Source organism: Oncorhynchus keta, chromosome 7 (assembly GCF_023373465.1).
Source record: "Oncorhynchus keta strain PuntledgeMale-10-30-2019 chromosome 7, Oket_V2, whole genome shotgun sequence".
In the NCBI taxonomy this organism is placed as follows: domain Eukaryota; kingdom Metazoa; phylum Chordata; class Actinopteri; order Salmoniformes; family Salmonidae; genus Oncorhynchus; species Oncorhynchus keta.
In genome coordinates, this window is record NC_068427.1 from 6813508 (window position 1) to 6834545 (window position 21038).

The window sequence follows — 21038 nt, forward strand, 5'->3', positions numbered from 1 at the left end:
TTACAGTCTTCTATTAATGTATTATTACATCAGTCTCATTCCTGAGCTTTGCAAACCCTTGGATATCAGCACGATACCTAGCATCATAAATCATCAATATTCAAATTAGCTTAATTATTGATTTACTAACTAACTAATCAATCACAGAACTACACACACAGACTAGTTATTCATTGGTTACTGACATGATACACTGAAAAGTCCCTAGTGGGCAAAGCCAATATGACGGCTTGGTCGACAAAGGAAAGGGGTGGGGCCAGCTCAAGAAGTGGGTGGACCCCATAAAAACACTACACTCATGGAAATTCTTATACTTTGAACATGAACAACCGCTCATTCGACAATAAATTGCAATTTACTTTTTGTGTAATACTTTCAGTCCTGGAACCCCTGACCGAATCACAGTGACAAGCAGGAACACCAGTAGCCATAATAAACAGAATAAACATAAAAGTCTAGAACTGAACGGTAAAGGAGGTCACCAATGCCATATTTCTGCTCATTGATTAATGAGTAGCTTTAAGACCGCAGTACATTATTGATTAACACACACACAAATAATATACACACAGTTTGGGGTTAGGTGAGGAGCAGGGTCACAGTTGAAGTCGGAAGTTTACATACATTTATTTTTCAACTACTAGTTTTGGCAAGTCGGTTAGGACATCTATTTTGTGCATGACACAAGTCATTTTTCCAACAATTGTTTACAGACAGATTATTTCACTTATAATTCACTGTACCAATTCCAGTGGGTCAGAAGTTTACATACATTAAGTTGACCGTGCCTTTAAACAGCTTGGAAAATTATTTCATGGCTTTAGAAGCTTCTGATAGGGTCATTGACATCATTTGAGTCAATTGGAGGTGTACATGTGGATGTATTTCAAGGCGTGCCTCTTTGCTTGACGTCATGTGTATCTTGTATGCTCATGGATTAGTTTGTATTGACTGCTATATGAGTGTAATAAATCACACTTGAAAAAAAGCACTCAAGTAGACACCAACATGTCATCCCACCCTACCTACCCTGACGGTGCCACTGTAGCCGGAGCCCACTTTGTAGAGGCCATCCTTGCAGAGCAGGTAGAGGAAAGAGCCGTCGGTCTGCAGCAGGCAGCGCTCATCCTCATTGACGGTCACCTCCTTCAGTACCCACTTGTTCATCAGTGCCGCCCGCTTGATGCCGTTGCCGAACCAATCTTGGATCTGGATCTTGCCCACCAGCACGGCCTGCACGCTCCTCTGTAGCGCGTTCAGAATGGTCGGCACCTGGGACGAAGATGAGGGAAGAATAAAGATTAAGAATTCATGGAAATGAACTAGAAGAGAAAATGAAAGGATCATTTTGGCTGCTTTAAGTGTGGAGTGTTTTGTAGAAAGGTCTGGTTTGAAATCGGGGCTCCAGAGTGCGACTATTTTAGGGTTGTCTCCCCCAAAAAATATATATTGGTCGACCAAGAGTCGTCTGTTCTTTCGACCAATCGATTGGTCTGCGTTGTTAAACGTGTATTTTTCCATATATTCACACATCCTATGTGTTTCAATCAATTCAACTAAAGTCAGCAAAAAAAGAAAGTTCCACAGACATGTGACTAAACAGAAATGGAATAATGTGTCCCTGAACAAACAGGAGGGTCAAAACCAAAAGTAACAGTCAGTATCTGGTGTGGCCACCAGCTGCATTAAGTACTGCAGTGGGTCTCCTTCTCATGGACTGCACCATATTTGCCAGTTCTTGCTGTGAGATGTTAGCCCACTCCTCCACCAAGGCCCCTGCAAGTTTCCGGACATTTCTGGGGGGAATTGCCCTAACCCTCACCCTCCAATCCAACTGGTCCCAAATGTGCTCAATAGGATTGAGACCCGGGCTCTTCTCTGGCCATGGCAAAACACTGACATTCCTGTCTTGCAGAAAGTCACGCACAGAACGAGCAGTATGGCTGGTGGCATTGTCATGCTGGAGGGTCATGTCAGGACGAGACTGCAAGAAGGGTACCACATGAGGGAGGAGGATGTCTTCCCTGTAATACACAGCGTTGAGATTGCCTGCAAGGACAACAAGCTCAGTCTGATGATGCTGTGACACACCGCCCCAGACCATGACAGACACTCCACCTCCAAATCCATCCCGCTCGAGAGTACAGGCCTCGGTGTAACGCTCATTCCTTCAACGATAAACGTGAATCCGACCATCACCCCTGGTGAGACAAAACCGTGACTCGTCAGTGAAGAGCACTTTTTGCCAGTCCTGTCTGGTCCAGCGACGGTGGATTTGTGCCCATAGGGGGTGATGTCTGGTGAAGACCTGCCTTACAACAGGCCTACAAGTCCTCAGCCTATTGCGGACAGTCTGAGCACTGATGGAGGGATTGTGCATTCCTGCTGTAACTCGGGCAGTTTTTGTTGCCATCCTGTACCTGTCCCACAGGTATGATGTTCGGATGTACTGATCCTGTGCAGGTGTTGTTACACGTGGTCTGCCACTGCGAGGACGGTCAGCTGTTCGTCCTGTCTCCCTGTAGCGCCGTCTTAGGCATCTCACAGTATGGCATTGCAATTTATTGCCCTGGCCACATCTGCAGTCCTCATGCCTCCTTGCAGCATGCCTACGGCACATTCACGCAGATGAGCAGGGACCCTGGTTATCCTTGTTTTGGTGTTTTTCAGAGTCATTAGAAAGGCCTCTTTAGTGTCCTGAGTTTTCAGAACTGTGACCTTAATTGCCTACCGTTTGAGCTGTTAGCGTATTAACGACCGTTCCACATGTGCATGTTCATTCATTGTTTACAGTTCATTGAACAAACATGAGAAACAATGTTTAAACCCTTCACAATGAAGATCAAGTTACTTGGATTTTTACGAATGATCTTTTAAAGATATGGTCCTGAAAAGGGGATTTTTTTTTTGTTGCCGAGTTTATATTCACTGAGCTTGTCTATTGCTTTAAGCACACAGTTTGATTAAATAATTAAGACGCACAAAGGACGAGAGGGACTCCAAACAGAAATGAATTTGATTGTGCTGGGCCAGACTCAGACTTTGTGTCGCTCTGTCCTCCCTGCTGCAGCAACCACCACAGATCAAAGTGTTTATTCCTCTGTCCGTGCTGCTGAAGCTTCAACATAATTACAGCCATTTCACTTTTTCCCCCTTATTTTACCAGGTAAGTTGACTGTGGACACATTCTCATTTACAGCAACGACCTGGGGAATAGTTACATGGGAGAAAAGGGTGGATGAACGATCCAATTGTAAGCTGGGGATGATTTGGTGACCCTGATGGTATGAGGGACAGATTTTGTATTTTAGCCAGGACACCGGGATGTTATTTTTATTTTACCTTTGTTTAACCAGGTAGGCTAAGTTGAGAACAAGTTCTCATTTATAATTGCGACCTGGCCAAGATAAAGCAAAGCAGTTCGACACATACAACAACACAGAGTTACACATGGAGTAAAACAAACATACAGTCAATAATACAGTATAAACAAGTCTATATACGATGTGAGCAAATGAGGCGAGATAAGGGAGGTAAAGGCAAAAAAAGGTCATGGTGGCAAAGTAAATACAATATAGCAAGTAAAACACTGGAATGGTAGATTTGCAGTGGAAGAATGTACAAAGTAGAAATAAAAATAATGGGGTGCAAAGGAGCAAAATAAATAAATAAAATAAATACAGTAGGGAAAGAGGTAGTTTGGGCTAAATTATAGGTGGGCTATGTACAGGTGCAGTAATCTGTGAGCTGCTCTGACAGTTGGTGCTTAAAGCTAGTGAAGGAGATGTGTTTCCAGTTTCAGAGATTCAGAGATGTAGTTCGTTCCAGTCATTGGCAGCAGAGAACTGGAAGGAAAGGCAGACAAAGAAAGAATTGGTTTTGGGGGTGACCAGAGAGATATACCTGCTGGAGCGCGTGCTACAGGTGGGTGATGCTATGGTCACCGGCGAGTTGAGATAAGGGGGGACTTTACCTAGCAGGGTCTTGTAGATGACATGGAGACAGTGGGTTTGGCGACGAGTATGAAGCGAAGGTGTCCTGACTCTCTGTGGTCACTAAAGATCCTATGGCAGGACAGCCAACGAGAGCGTACAGGTCGCAATGGTGGGTAGTATATGGAGCTTTGGTGACAAAACAGATTGCACTGTGATAGACTGCATCCAATTTTTGAGTAGAGTATAGGAGGCTATTTTGTAAATGACATGGGATTAACGGGATTCATGGGATTAACACCCTACTCTTACGTTAAGTGCCATAGGATCTTTAGTGACCACAGAGAGTCAGGACACCCGTTTAACGTCCCATCGGCAAGATGCCCCGGGGCATTGGGATATATTTTTTTTTTAATTGACCAGAGGAAAGGGTGCCTACAACACCACTTCCAGCAGCATCTGGTCTCCCATCCAGGGACTGACCAGGCCCACCAATCTTAGCTTCAGAGGCAAGCCAGCAGGTGGAAGCAGGGTGGTACGAAGCTGAGTGAAAAGTTCTGAAACCAAAATCCTTAATTTGTTTAGGAAAAACATTCCCTATTCCTAAAACCCGTGCTCTCTTTAAATGACACAGCTGTTGGCCTAAGAGTCCTGTTTACTATAGATGTTTTAGCGTAACTTACTTATTGGCATAAAGAACTACTACAATATACAGTAAGTATATCAATCAATGATTCATCTGTGCATGTCATCACACAGCATACAAATCATCCATGTCTTTAAATACAGTCAAGCATTTTAGTTTTTAAAAAACTAAACAAAAGGAAGCATTTAATTTAACAATGAATAAACCGCAACATCTCGGCTGCAGCGATTGAATTCACAAATGCAGTTGACTGTTTTAAATATTGGCTGTACTAGAGACTAAAACGTTTGGTGTTAATGTTCCTTAATATTATGGTGTTTTTATTAGAGGTAGAACGATTCATCGGAATGGCCGATTAATTAGGGCCGATTAACACAATCAGAAATCAGTATTTTTGACACCTACCTTTATTTAACTAGGCAGGTTCTAGTTAAATTCTTATTTTCAATGATGGCCTAGGAACGGTGGGTTAACTGCCTTGTTCAGGGGCAGAACGACAGATTTTAACCTTGTCAGCTTGAGGGATTCAATCTTACAGTTAACTAGTCCAACGCTCTAACCACCTGCCTCTCATTGTACTCCACGAGGAGACTGCCTGTTACGGGAATGCAGTAAGTCAAGCTAAGTTGCTAACTAGCATTAAACGTATGTTATAAAAAACATTCAATCATAATCACTAGTTAACTACACAGTTGATGATATTACTAGTTTATCTAGCGTGTCCTGCGTTGCATATAATCGATGCATATCGTTGTTCCAATGTGAACCTAACCATAAACATCAATGCCTTTCTTAAAATCAATACACAGAAGTAGATATTTTTAAACCTGCATATTTAGCTAAAAGAAAGCCAGGTTAGCAGGCAATATTGGCCGGGTGAAATTGCAACAGTTTGGGCAGCCTAATTTGCCAGACTTTTACGTAATTATGACATAACATTGAAGGTTGTGCAATGTAACAGGAATATTTAGACGTATGGATGCCACCCGTTAGATAAAATCCGTAACGGTTCCGTTTTTCACTATAGAATAAGAATAAAGAATAAACGTCTTATTTTCGAGATGATCGTTTCCGGATTCGACCATATTAATAATCTAAGGCTCGTATTTCTGTATGTAATCATGTTATACCGAAGTCTATGATTTGATATAGAGCAGTCTGACTGAGCGATGGTAGGCAACAGCAGGCTCGTAAGCATTCATTCAAACAACAATTTAGTTCAATTGCCAGCAGCTGTTTATGACTTCAAGCCTATCAACTCCCGAGATTAGGCTGGTGTAACCGATGTGAAATGGCTAGTTAGTTAGCGGGGTGCGCGCTAAAAGCGTTTCAAACGTCACTCGCTCTGAAACTTGTTCCCCTTGCTCTGCAAGGGCCACAGCTTTTGAGGAGCGATGGGTAACGCTGCTTCGAGGGTGGCTGTTGTCATTGTGTTCCTGGTTCGAGCCCAGGTAGGAGCGAGGAGAGGGACGGAAGCTATACTGTTACACTGGCAATACTAAAGTGCCTATAAGAACATCCCATAGTCAAAGGTTAATGAAATACAAATGGTATAGAGAGAAATAGTCCTATAATAACTACAACCTAAAACTTCTTACCTGGGAATATTGAAGAATCATGTCAAAAGGAACCACCAGCTTTCATATGTTCTCATGTTCTGAGCAAGGAACTGAAACGTTAGCTTTCTTACATGTCACATATTGCACTTTTACTTTCTTCTCCAACACTTTGTTTTTGCATTATTTAAACCAAATTGAACATGTTTCATTATTTATGAGGCTAAATTGATTTTATGGATGTATTATATTGGAGTTAAAATAAGTGTTCATCCAGTATTGTTGTAATTGTCATTATTACAGATGAAATAAAAATCGTCCGATTAATCGGTATCGGCTTTTTTTGGTCCTCCAATAAATCGGCATTGAAAAATCATAAATCGGTCGACCTCTAGTTTCTATTCCAATAAAAACATAAATGCATTTTTACAGTAGCCTATGTAGGCCTCAGGGCTCTCTGTATTTTTAAGGGCCAGCCATGCTGCCCTGTACAGAGCCAATAGAGATTTCCCAAGTCCCTTTTTGTGGCACCTGACCACACTACTGAACAGTATAGGTGTGACAAAACTAGGGCCTGTAGGACCTGCATTGTTGATAGTGTAATAAGGAAGAGCAGCACTTCATTATGGACAGACTTCTCCCCATCTTAGCTACTGTTGTATCAATATGTATTGACCATGACAGTTTACAATCCAGGGTTACTCCAAGTAGTTCAGTGACCTCAACTTGCTAAATTTCCACATGATTCATTACAAGATGAAGTTGAGGTTTAGGGTTTAGTGAATGAATGGTCCCAAATACAATGCTTTAGTTTTGGAAATTGTATCCAATTGGAAGTTACACTCTTGTCCGTACAGGAGTTGCAGAGGTGGGACTCGTGAGAGCGGAAGAGCAGTGCGTCCTCAGAAACACAACCCAGCCAAGCCGCACTGCTTCTTGACACAATGCCCACTTAACCCGGAAGCCAGCCGCACCAATGTGTTGGAAGAAACACAGTACACCTGGCGACCGTGTCAGTGGTTTGGGATTAGTGGGCCTATCATTTGTTTTTCACCAGGACTATGACACAACACACCTTCTGGCTGTGTACGGGCTATTTGACCAAGAAAGGGAGTGATTGAGTGCTGCATCAGATGACCTGGCCTCCACAATTCCCGACCTCAGCCAAATTGAGATGGTTTGGGATGTGTCGGACCGCAGAGTAAAGGAAAAGCAGCCAACAAGTGCTCAGCGTGTGTGAGAACTCCTTCAAGACTGTTGGAAAAGCACTCCAGATGAAGCTGGTTGAGAGAATGCAAATGGTGGCTACTTTGAAGAATCTCAAATATAAAATATATTTGGATTTGTTTTACACTTTTTTGGTTACTACATGATTCCATGTGTGTTATTTATTCACCTGGAATGCTTTGGGGCGGCAGGTAGCCTAGTGATTAGAGTGTTGGGCCAGTAACCGAAAGGTTGCTAGGTCGAATCCCCGAGTTGACGAGGTAAAGATTTGTCGTTCTGCCCCTGAACAAGGCAGTTAACCCACTGTTCCTAGGCTGTCATTGTAAATAAGCATTTGTTTTAACTGACTTGCCAAGTTAAATAACATTTCATAGTTTTGATATCTTCAATATTATTTATTCTACAATGTATAAAATAGTAAAAATAAAGAAAAACCCTTGAATGTTCTAAAACTTTTGACCGGTAGTGTATCGAGGTGCACGCTAGTAGCATTCACTTGGCGACTTCATCCCTCAGACCTTGGAAGTAGTCGTTTCCCTTCTACGGATTTTATGGAGCGATAGCTAACAATGATTAATGTGTGACAGTTGTTGATGTTTAATTTTTTCCTTACTTTACCAGGTGAGTTGACAAAATACATTCTCATTTACAGCAACGACCTGGGGAAAGATACAAAACATAGTAGAAATACATAGATAACATACATTTTTAAGGAAGCAAAAAAATATAAAACAATGAAGAAAATTCAAAAATGATGCATAGAATCAAAAGATTCTTCCTTGAAAAGGTCCTCACACAGATGTGTTCAGTGTCCCTAGTTCATGCACAGGTTGGGGCAAGGATTGGGATAGAAATAACGCTCTGCCAGGAAGTCTTGTTTAGTGTTGATTGTGCATAGGTGTGGGCAATTAGGGATGTTTGTAGTGGCGATACAGCCCTTTGGTGTTATTATACTTTTGAAAAACAATTTGCTGGGAAAACTTACCTATTAAGCCCACTTCTATATTTTTTATTTATTTATAATAACTTTACTGTTTAATGTTTCAACCAATTCATCTGCATGTTTTATTCCGAAGTTATTGACAGTGTGTAAGTTCCCACTGGTGGCCAATTTCAAAGCTGCAACAAAACTTGTGTTGAGGCAACCAGCAGATAAAGTCTTGAATTTTCTTCTATCGTCATACTATCGTCATACTTTATGTAAGATTATGAGAGTCATGTGCTGATATGCACATTATAGTATATTTCATTGCATTAATTACTATTTCTTGCCAATTTGAAATATGGGGTTTTCATGCTAGCAGCTAGCATGCCACAGTCACAACATAACTTTGAACTAGTTTGAGGCATTCACAGCTTACAGTAAAATAAGACTATGCATAAAAAAATGTTAAATTAACCTTTGTACACTGAGTGTACAAAACATTACAAACACCTGCTCTTTCCATGAGACTGACCAGGTGAATACAGGTGAAAGCGATGATCCCTTATGTCACTTGTTAAATCTACTTCAAATCAGTGTAGAAGGGGAGGAGACAAACTGCTGGGCCTCGATGGAACCCACCTTCAAACTAATGAGCAGTCATTTTGACTGCAACAATCAAACGGTGTAATTAATCAATTTCATATACAGTGGGGAGAACAAGTATTTGATACACTGCCGATTGTGCAGGTTTTCCCACTTACAAAGCATGTAGAGGTCTGTAATTTTTAATCACAGTTTGGAAGCGCATCAGTGCACTGTTGAATTGGAGCCTTTTCCTAGACAATGTTCCTGTGTGCATAATAGCAAGAGTAACCAACATATTGGTCTTGAGAACAATGCCGGAGGCAGCAGCGGAATGAGGAAACTTGAAAAATGCTAGATAGCAACAATTTAAGCTGTCTGCCAATATCAGATATGTCTATGTCCTGGGAAATGTTCTTGTTACTTACAACCTCATGCAAATTGCCTACGTTAGCTCAACGTCCCGCAGGGGACCCACCAATTCTGAAGAAGTTTTAAAGAGCCATCTAATATTAGACAATTATGTGACCCGATTCAAGAAACTAGGTGTATGTCACAGCAAGTCACATCTTCACAGGAGAGCCGTTTGAAAGTAAAAAATGTGTTTATCAAAATGTGTTTTTTGGCTGAAATGCCTTCTTGACTATGTGAACTTTCATGTGCCTTTAATAACAAACTTGTATCCCATCAGTAAATACAATTGTTGGTTAAGCCACAGAGAAAGCGAGCAACCTTCCCACTAGCCAGGATTGGCTGAGATAATGAGTGGGCTGGACATGCAGAGAGAGGAGTTCGGATTGGTCTGCCATAGAAGCTCGTCAGTCTGTGTGGATAATTCTGTCAAACTTGGCTTTTTAAAAAAACTTTCTGGAGGATCAAGTTTTGAAATGAGTGGAATTTGAGTATGATAGCTAAAGAGATGGAGAAAACACCCATCTCCGGATTACTTCTTCAAGCTAACGGCTACCGTGGCATGACATTCCTGACGGAGACGCGTCCATGCACGATGATGTATATAGGTAAGATAGCTAGCTACCTTTTCTGAGATTACACGTTTTCTAATTTTGACAAAGTGGTTTCATGTCAAGCTAAAGTGTACTGTTAGCTTGCTAGCTAACGTTAGCTGGCTGGCTCTCTAGCTGATATAATTTGTTTCCAGAGCCGTTTGCTGTTCTACTTAGCTAACATTAAACATGGTTGGTTAGCTCCCAGCACTGTTCATTGTTGTTTAACTAGCTAACGTTAGCTGGCTGGCTCGTTAACTAATGTTGTGACGTGTGTGAACTTACACTTTGTTTACCAAGCTAGCTATATGTCTTATGCTAAAGTGTACTGTTAGCTGGCTGGCTCCCGAGCTGACGTTATTATTAGTTTCCCAGAGCCGTGTGCTGTTCAAGTTAGAGCCTAATGTTAGCTAGCTAACATTGAACATGGTTGGTTAGCTCCTATTGTTGACACTGCTCATTGTTTAACTAGGTAATATGGCCGGTGTCAGTAAACGTCTGCAAAAAAGCTTAATGAAATTGTTGCCAGCAGAGCTGGTTTGGCTGTTTTCATGCTATCCAGACGTAAACAATTCACCGGCCAGAGCGTCAAATGGGCTCTTTAAGAGAGAAACAAGATTGGTGGGGCTAATGCCGAATGGGTGTAGACAAAGAAGAGCTCTTCACTAGATAACAAAGCATTCAAAAGGCGATTTTACAAGTTGATCAACTTTCAAAGCAGAAATACTTTCCCATTGTTCCTCAGATGCAATGTATGCTATACCATTTTGTAGCTTTGAGTCTACTTCTTTCTAATGTAAAAAAATAAATAAATAAATCAATAAATAAAAAAAACACTATTTCAAATGTTGCTACATAAGACCGAATCCAGGTGATGAGTCACACTGGCTTCTCTCTGAAACCACACATCCATCTGTAGGTGACTCTTTATCCACTGTGTCTGGTCACAGGCTCACTGCTGGCTTCTCCCTGAAACCACACAGCCATCTGAAGGTGATACTATCATTTGGAACCACACAATTACCAGGTGGACAGTAGACCTCTAAAAGCAATAGAGGAAATCAACAAGATCCACAAGCTGGCAGCTGATTTACTTTCATGACGCAGGACTCGATAGGAGAGAGTGACTGAAACATTCACACCTCCATTAATTTAGACAAGGATAATCTAGTAGCTCAGCTAGTTGTGAACAATCCCCCAATTTGTGCCACAGTTTAGACTACCGATAGATGCTGTGGGTCAGTCAGAGTTGAGTCCGATTGTAAAGTGTAGCTTAATGCCAAAAAAGGGCCAACTTGCAATGTTTCCGATACTTAAGTACTATAAAGTTGTACATTTCTAACTCAATATCAAGCAATGTGTCAACTTGCAATGTGTTCCTGCTTCTGTTGCCTATTTTAGTGTTTATTTAATATCCTACCGATTCTGTCACCACCAAACCTCATGAAACAGAAAAAGGTCTAATAAAGCAATTTCACAAATCCATCTGCTTTTAAACTTTGCTATGGGAGTGACAACATGTATTACAATTAAGGTTGCACATTTTGGGGAATATTCAGAGGTGGAAACTTTCCGTGAGAATATATGGGAATTAGAGGGGACTATATACAAATTAATACCATTTAAATATAGATGTTTTTTGTATTGAATATATTTACAATATATGGAAACAGAAACCTTATCATAAGTAGACATCATTAAATCCTTACAATATGAATTTGTAAAAACAATTTAGTCACGAATTGAACTTGAATTAAATGAGTTGACTTCACATTGGATGATTTCACTGAACAACAAAAGAGAAAATTGAATGATCCATCGCATCTCCCAAAAACGTTATCAACATACGATGCTTTGCGAAAGTATTCACTTGGCATTTTTCCTTTTTTGTTGCCTTACGACCTAGAATTAAAATATATATTTATTACACAACATGCCTACCACTTTGAAGACGCAAAATATTTTTTATTGTGAAACAAACAAGAAATAAGACAAACTGAAAACTTGAGCGTGCTTAACTTTGGTTGTCTTCCTCTCAGGCTTCCATGTCTTCTCCCTGGACGTCAATGTCCACCTCTTGAACATCAGGCTCTGAGGCCTCAGCTTGACTGTCACTTTCCAACCTTGTTGAGGATGGCTTGTCAGGCTCAAAAAGACTCAAATTTGCCCAGATAGCCAACAATTTTTCAACCCTTGTATTGGTCAGCCTGTTGTGTGTGCGTTCCCAAACAAGGACTAGTTGTGCTTCGTGGCGGCTGATGTTGGTGGGATTTGGAGGATGATGTAGGCAACGGGAAAGAGCCTCAGATCCACAAAGTCCCTTCCACCAGGTGGCTGATGAGATATGTTGGCACGACTGCCATATTGCGTCTCCATCCCAAAGCCCTTGCTTGGAAGTGTACGTCGCTAGACTGCCAAGAACCTTTCCCTCATCCAGGCGAGACACAGCAGTGATGACACCATAGGCTTTGTTGATCTCTGCGCGAGACAGGATGCTTTTGTCAGTATACTTGGGGTTCAACATGTACGCTGCGACGTGTATGGGCTTCAGAAGTCTTCGCTTTTTGATGCATTTCAAAACTGCAGTTTCCTCTGCTTGGAGCAACAGTGAAGTAGGCAGGGCAGTACAGATTTCTTCTCTTACATCTGCAAGCAGAGTCTTGCAGAGTTTCAGGCTGATTACCACTCTCTCCCAAAATACATGATACAAGAAATTGTTAACAAGTTAGAAAGGATTTAAACACACTTTGCTGTAGGCTACTATTTACTAGTTAACAAAAAAAATCATGCATGACCTAAAATATATTCCCCCCATCCAATATTGTAATAAAAACATACCTGAAAGCATGTAGTCCTTGGCTCAGACAGTTTAGTAGTGTAGGCTCAATAGCATCTCATTAGGTTCACTGTTATAGGATACGTTTTTGATGAATTTAAGCAAAATTCCCCAAATTCCAGTGTAACACCCTATGGAAATCGTCATGAAAAATTCCAGAAATTTACCAAAATGTTTGACCCTTTGCAAACCCTAATTACAATTGAATTTGAATTATCTGAATGATGAGGATGAAGAAGAGTGACAATTTAAAACAATGCTCTTCCTCTGTCTAGCGTGCACACTTTTCTACGTTGTCAGAAGAAGCTGTAGCTGGACCATGGAAGACGCATATAGACGCATATACAGTATTTGTTCATAAAATAATTAACTCTTTCAAAATGTAGATGTTTATTTCAGCTACATCTCAGTTACATTTCAGTTGCACTTCCCCCCCAGCTCCACGACCACAGGTAAAACCTTGCTGAGATGATCAATGTATTTGTTGCGTTGTTGTATCGTCAGTTTCTCAATCCAAAACGGCAGGCAGCATTGGCGGAGAGTCAGATGGAGAAGGATGCGTTGTGTCTGAGATGTGGTGTGGGTGAACGGATGATATCCGCATGTCTATTTCCCACCGTAAAGCATAGAGTTGGTGGTGTTATGGTGTGGGGGTGCTTTGCTGGCGACACGGTTTGTGACTTATTTAGAATTCAAGGCACACTTAACCAGCATGGCTACTACAGCATTCTGCAGTGATACGCCATCCCATCTGGTTTGCGCTTTGTGGGACTATCATTTGTTTTCAACAGGGCAATGATCCAACACACCTCCAGGCTGTGAAGGGCTATTTGACCATGAAGGAGAGTGATGGAGTGCTGCATCAGATGACCTGACCTCCACAATCCCCGATCTCAACCAAATTGCTATGGTTTGGGATGATGGATTGATTCCATATGGAACGCATGGACTAGTTTGGTTGAATGTGTTGTTTCATAGTTTTGATGTCTTCACTATTATTATACAATGTAGAAAATAGTACAAATAACAGAAAAACCTTTGAAAGAGTACGCGTTCTAAAACTTTTGACCGGTAGTGTAGGTCGCCTAATCTATCTGGATGAGGGGGCGGGTTCGTACTTCTAGGATGTGTGTGTTGTCTCACCTATATGCGGTGCTATGGGTAGGTATAGTCTATGTCTAACCTGTGTGAGTTGGGTTGTACGTATAGGATGTGTGCTGTGTTAACTTAAATGCATGGAGAGGTATGGGGCAGGTTTAACCTGTGTCTAACCAAGTCTAACCTCAGTGGGGTTTTACATGAAGTGTGTCGTTTAGTGTTGTGCCACGTTGTCTCACCTGGATAGTTTGGCAGGTGTGACTGTCGTTGTTGGTGAGGATGGCGGAGACGGCCTGCAGGGTCTTGCCCGTGTCTCCCCAGGACACCACCAGGCTGAAGAGGCAGGCGCAGGAGAGGGCGGTGAGGGCCTGCCCCGTGGGGTCATTCATCCCTGTGCTGCGTACCGTTGTCTCCAGCAGCAGGTGAAACAAAGACTCTGTAGTGAGGAGAGAGGGTTAGAAAAGGCTGTGTGTCTGTAATGTGTGTGCATACCTGTCTCTGCAATATGTGTGCGCATACCTATGTCTGCACAAGTGCGTGCGAGTGGGTGTCTATTTAGTAGTAAAACATGGTAAATTCTCCCTCGTGGGGACATTTCCCATGTCCTCATGAGGACAAAGGCTATTTTTTAAGCTCATGGTTTAGGGTTACAATTAGGGTTACAATTAGCATAAGGAGTTAGGTTTAGGGGTTGGGTTATGGAGTATGTTTAGGGAAAATAGGAAATTCATTTTAGGGCCTCACGAGGAATGAAAAACATGCCGTGTGTGCGTGTTCGTAAATATACAGTGGAGCAAAAAAGTATTTAGTCAGCCACCAATTGTGCAAGTTCTCACACTTAAAAAGATGAGAACCTGTAATTTTCATCATAGGTACACTTGAACTATGACAGACATAATAAGGAAAATGTAACCAGAACCATGCATAATACACATCCACTAATAATGACCCAACTCTAATGTAACCAGAACCATGCATAATACACATCCACTAATAATGACCCAACTCTAATGTAACCAGAACCATGCATAATACACATCCACTAATAATGACCCAACTCTAATGTAACCAGAACCATACATAATACACATCCACTAAAAATGACCCAACTCTAATGTAACCAGAACCATGCATAATACACATCCACTAAAAATGACCCAACTCTAATGTAACCAGAACCATGCATAATACACATCCACTAATAATGACCCAACTCTAATGAACCAGAACCATGCATAATACACATCCACTAATAATGACCCAACTCTAATGTAACCAGAACCATGCATAATACACATCCACTAATAATGACCCAACTCTAATGTAACCAGAACCAATAATACACATCCACTAAAAATGACCCAACTCTAATGTAACCAGAACCATACATAATACACATCCACTAAAAATGACCCAACTCTAATGTAACCAGAACCATGCATAATACACATCCACTAAAAATGACCCAACTCTAATGTAACCAGAACCATGCATAATACACATCCACTAATAATGACCCAACTCTAATGTAACCAGAACCATACATAATACACATCCACTAAAAATGACCCAACTCTAATGTAACCAGAACCATGCATAATACACATCCACTAATAATGACCCAACTCTAATGTAACCAGAACCATGCATAATACACATCCACTAAAAATGACCCAACTCTAATGTAACCAGAACCATGCATAATACACATCCACTAATAATGACCCAACTCTAATGTAACCAGAACCATGCATAATACACATCCACTAATAATGACCCAACTCTAATGTAACCAGAACCATGCATAATACACATCCACTAATAATGACCCAACTCTAATGTAACCAGAACCATGCATAATACACATCCACTAATAATGACCCAACTCTAATGTAACCAGAACCATGCATAATACACATCCACTAATAATGACCCAACTCTAATGTAACCAGAACCATGCATAATACACATCCACTAATAATGACCCAACTCGTGCAACAGGTGAATAAAGAAAATGAACTCAAACTCTCTCTCAAGCACAAGCCCACATGCTAGTGAGTTGTCATTTAGTCTTCATATGTCAAGTCTTGGCAACTTGGATCTATTAGCTAGATAACAAGGTAGAATAGTTTAACTGTTATGAACAACAACCAAAAAAAAAGTGTGTGCCCGAGGCTCATTAGGCGTTCTCAGCTGTTAGAAGTCTCGAAATGGCATTAACAAACGATTGCCATAATTTGTTTAAGTTCCACCTCTGTTATTACATTCAACAAAGCAAACATTGATATACCGTTATAGAATGTAAAGAAGAAAACTGGTCTGTGCGTCAATACCAGTATAGTAAAATACAGTTCTGTCCAGCCCTAGCATTGGACTCCCAACTGGCGCAGAGGTCGAAGGCACTGCATCTCAATACTAGAGGCATCACTACAGACACCATGGTTCAAATCCAGGCTGTATCACAACCGGCCGTGATTGGGAGTCCCATAGTGCGCCGCACAATTGGCCAAGCCTTGTCCGGGGTTTGCCTAAGGTAGGCCATCATTGCAAATAAGAATTTGTTCTTAACCGACTAGCCTAGTAAAATAAAATATTAAAAGCTTGTGCATGAGTCTTCCCAAGCATGTGTGCGCTAGTACTCACCCAGTACATCAGGAGGTTCGGTTTGGAAGCCCTCTGGTTGTTGTCCCTGCAGCATGTCCAGCAGGGCCTGTAGGCTGCGCAGGCACAGCGAGGGGTGGGAGAACAGAGTCTCCTTGATCAGCTCAAACACCCCACACAAACCAATGCCAATAATCTAGAGAGAAAACACAAACAATTATCAGATATCTCCTAACCTGCCTAAATAATTACCACCCCGTAGCACTCACTTCGGTAGCCATGAAGTGCTTTGAAAGGCTGGTCATGGCTCACAACAGCATCCTCCCGGACACGAAAGACCCACTCCAATTCGCATACCGCCCCAACAGATCCACAGACAATGCAATCATTCTATTACACTCCACACTGCCCATTCCCACCTGGACAAAAGGAACACCTATGTCAGAATGCTATTCATTGACTACAGCTCAGCTTTTAACACCATAGTGCCCTCAAAGCTCATCACTAAGCTAAGGAACCTGGGACTAAACCACTCCCTCTGCAACTGGATCCTAGACTTCCTGATGGGCCGCCCCCAGGTGGTAAGGGTAGGAAACAACACATCCGCTACGCTGATCCTCAACACGTGGGCCACTCAGGGGTGCATGCTCAGTCCCCTCCTTCACTCCCTGTTCACTCATGATTGCACGGCCAGGAACAAATTAAACACCATCATTAAGTTTGCTGATGACAACAGTGGTAGACCTGATCACCGACAACAATGAGACAGCCTATAGGGAGGGGGTCAGAGACCTGACCGTGTGGTGCAAGGACAACAATCTTTCCCTCAACGTGATCAAGACAAAGGAGATTGTGGACTACAGGAAAGGGAGGAAAGAGCACAACCCCCATTCTCATCGACAGGGCTGTAGGGGAGCAGGATGAGTGCTTCAAGTTCCTTGGTGTCCACATCACCAACAAATGCCACCTTAATCATAGACTGTTCTCTCTGCTACAGCACGCGGTACCGGAGCGCCAAGTCTAGGTCCAAGAGACTCCTAAATAACTTGTACCCCCCAAGCCATAAGACTGAATAGCTACCCAAACTATTTGCATTGCCCCCCCCCACCTCTGGAACGCTGCTGCTGCGACTCTGTTATTATCTATGCATAGTCACTTTAATAACTCTACCTACATGTACATATTACCTCAATTATAGACGCTTCTGTATACAACTGGTAAATATGTGTAGGTATTCCTTTCCTTTCTATTTTGAAAGATATCACGTAGCAGAAATGCAAAAGTGTTGCTCTCCACTTTCTGGAGGACAAAGTTTTGAAAATAGTGGAATTAGAGTATGATAGCTCAGGAGATGGAGAGAATTCTTAAACTGGATTGAAAATATGCAGAGGGAGAACACACAGAAGGCTGTTGTATAAAACACCTATCTCCGGATTACATCTTCAAACTGAGGGAAACCATGGCATCCGTGATAGAGGGAGAAACGTCCATCCATGTCTAGCTACATTTTCAGATATTATATGGTCTAATTTTGTCAGTAAGTCATTTTAATTTCAAGTTGAAGGGTACTGTTAGCTAGCTGGCTAGCTAACATTAGCTGGCTGGCTCTCTACCTAACGTTACGTGTATGATCTGTGTAGTAATACTAGTCTTACATTTACATTACATTTAAGTCATTTAGCAGACGCTCTTCTCAGAGCAATTTGCATTGCTAGGTATAGCCTAATGTTAGCTAGCTAACATTGAACCTGGTTGGTTAGCTACCTGCAGATTCATGCAGGGTAGTAACATGAGTTGGGATTATGGTTCATTGTTTAGCTAACTAGCTACCTACCTACCAGGCTACACAAAAGACTCCGCTACGCAAGTAACCATTTCACTACACTTGTATGTGACAAATAAACCGATTTTATTTGTTATGTGTATACCAGTGACGGTAATGTGAAGAACATGACCTGCACCAAAGTCAAATTGAGACATAACGGGTGTGTTCTTAAATTCAATCTGGAGTGCCAGTGTGCTCACGCTCAGAGCGTTTCACTCTCGGAGCATTGAAAGAGCACACTGGACGCTTTGGCCAAGGAGTAGGGTTATTCTGAGCATTCTGACCTCACACCGGCAGTCAAGTACCCAAGGTAACGTTGGCTAGCTTGCTAGCTACTCCCAGACACAAATGAGAGAACGCCTCACTGACCATTTTACTCGCACTAGCAGAGCTGGTTAGGCTGTTTTCATGATATCCAGAGCGTTGTTGATGAACTGTGCTGCTGGCAAAAATGTCATTAAGCTTTCTTGCGCACAGTTACTGACACCGGCCATATTCAACAGGTGTTGAGCGTTCGCAAAGTCATCCGTTATCATTCGTTAGTGCTAAAATTCTCTGATAAAAGCAGGGCATTCTATTTGTCACACTCACAACCGTAAGCCATTTTCTGTAATTGGCTCGCCATTAAATAATGAGCTTGTTGAGAGTTTATTTTCCTGTAATAATGAAGACACATTAGCTAAAGTATAGATGTTGTCAGCTATAGGATATGGTCATTATTTGAATTTGCTCGTCAGCTAACAAGCTAGAAACAAAAAAAGTTGCTTTTAGTTTACTAGGTTGACATATACATTTCATTTTAAACAAGTGGGTTTATTGGTGTTAACATACACTAGTTATGCTATTTTGGACTACCATTCTACTGTCGTCATGCAGACTGTTTTTGTTTAGTGACAATAACAACAATGACAAGTTTGAGGTTGGACGATTAACCTCTAGTGACAGCCCATCCCGTGAACGGGACCGTTGTCATCATCTGACACTAAATTAGCATAACGCAACAGGCATAAATCTTCCTAGAAAATATTCCTATTCATGAAAATCACAAGTGAAATATATTGGAACACAGCTTAGCCTTTTGTTAATCACCCCGTCATCTCAGATTTTCAAAATGTGCTTTATAGCCAAAGCTAGACAAGCATTTGTGTAAGTTTATCGATAGCCTAGCATAGCATTATGCCTTGCTAGCAGCAGGCAACCAATTGTTTACCTTTGATGAACTTCGGATGTTTTCACTCACGAGACTCCCAGGTAGATAGTCAAAGTTAATTTTTTCCCAAAATATTATTTTTGTAGGCGAAATAGCTCTGTTTGTTCTACACGTTTGGCTGAGAAATCGACCGGAAATTGTGGTCACGACAACGCCGAAAAATATTCCAAATTAGCTCCATAATATCAACAGAAACATGGCAAACGTTGTTTATAATCAATCCTCAAGGTGTTTTTCAAATATCTATTCGATAATATATCAACTGGGACAATTGGTTTCTCAGTAGAAGCGATTGGAATAATGGCTACCTCTGTATTTTATGCGAGCATTTCTCTGGGAGCATCAGGTGACCACTTGCGCAATGAAGCCGCCTACGGGTATTCTTCAACATAAATGCGTAAAACTACGTCACAATGCTCTAGACACCTTGGGGAATACGTAGAAAGCGTAAGCTGGTTGATAGGGCATTCACAGCTAAATAGGGACGCATCGGAACGCAGGGCTTTCAAAAGATGAGTCACTTCCGGATTGGATTTCTCTCAGGCTTTCGTCTGTAATATCAGTTCTGTTATACTCAGACAATATTTTTACAGTTTTGGAAACTTTAGTGTTTTCTAGCCTAAGCTGTCAAGTATATGCATATTCTAGCATCTTGTCCTGACAAAATATCCTGTTTAATTTGGGAACATTATTTTCCAAAAATGAAAATACTGCCTCTTGGTACCAAGAGGTTAAAGAATGTTCATGATGTTACTGCGACAACTGTCGATAGACGTAGTATAAACAAGACTTTACTTTAGAAATATTTGGTTGTTTAGTGCATGGACTCACATGTGAATCCTTAAAGAGATGGGTGGGGTTAAGGCTTAAGGTGTGAAAGATGCTGAATGGGTGTAGACAAAGAGCTCGCCAGTAGGTGTACCAAAACATTCAAGGGCCATTTTCTCAAAAAAATGTATCCGTTATTTTACCAGGTGAGTTCACTGAGAACACGTTCTCATTTACAGCAACGACCTGGGGAATAGTTACAGGGGAGAGGGGGGACGAATGAGCCAGTCGTTATCAACTTTCTAAGCAGAATTACTTTCCCATTGTTTCTCAACTGTAGTGTATGATATATCATTTTCTAGCTCTGAGTCTATACTTTTAGCCAAGAGTAAAAAAAAATGTTTTTAATTCTATTTCAAATGTTGCTACATGAGACCAAATCGAGCCGGTCGGTCACATATGATGTGCAACTAGAGCAATGATCCCTCTAAGCTACCAGCATGCAGGCAGCACTCATGCAGCTCCCAGGGAATGCCAGGCAAAATAAATAAATCAGCCTTCAAAGTTTTCCCCATTAGTTAACACTATAAACATTACCCTTTACTGTGAATTGTGATCGAATCAATGCAATATTAGCCACTTTCAACGCAACATAAAAACAAAAACTATGCAAGGCTTAGCATGCAAAACAAACTACGCAAAAGATTTTGTATTAGGCAGAGCGCATCAGAGTAAGATTCTATTGCAGGCACGACTCAGGCCTGTACTCTACACAGACCAGTGCGCCATAAACAATCAGAGCTGTAAGTAGGCCTATATGCAAACAGA

General features: G+C 41.5%; 1 protein-coding gene across 5 annotated transcripts in view; it reads right to left on the reverse strand.

Moving 5' to 3' along the window:
* The window catches only part of mycbp2 (MYC binding protein 2), a 239038-nt gene that overhangs the window by 198380 nt on the left and 19620 nt on the right, over positions 1 to 21038 (reverse strand). For all 5 annotated transcript variants that reach the window (XM_035773118.2, XM_035773117.2, XM_035773116.2 and 2 more), the window contains exons 4-6: positions 16450 to 16603; positions 14046 to 14242; positions 1030 to 1272 (exon numbers count right to left, since the gene is read on the reverse strand). In XM_035773118.2, the coding sequence (XP_035629011.1) occupies positions 1030 to 1272; positions 14046 to 14242; positions 16450 to 16603 (594 nt within the window). The remainder of the gene's footprint in view (positions 1 to 1029; positions 1273 to 14045; positions 14243 to 16449; positions 16604 to 21038) is intronic.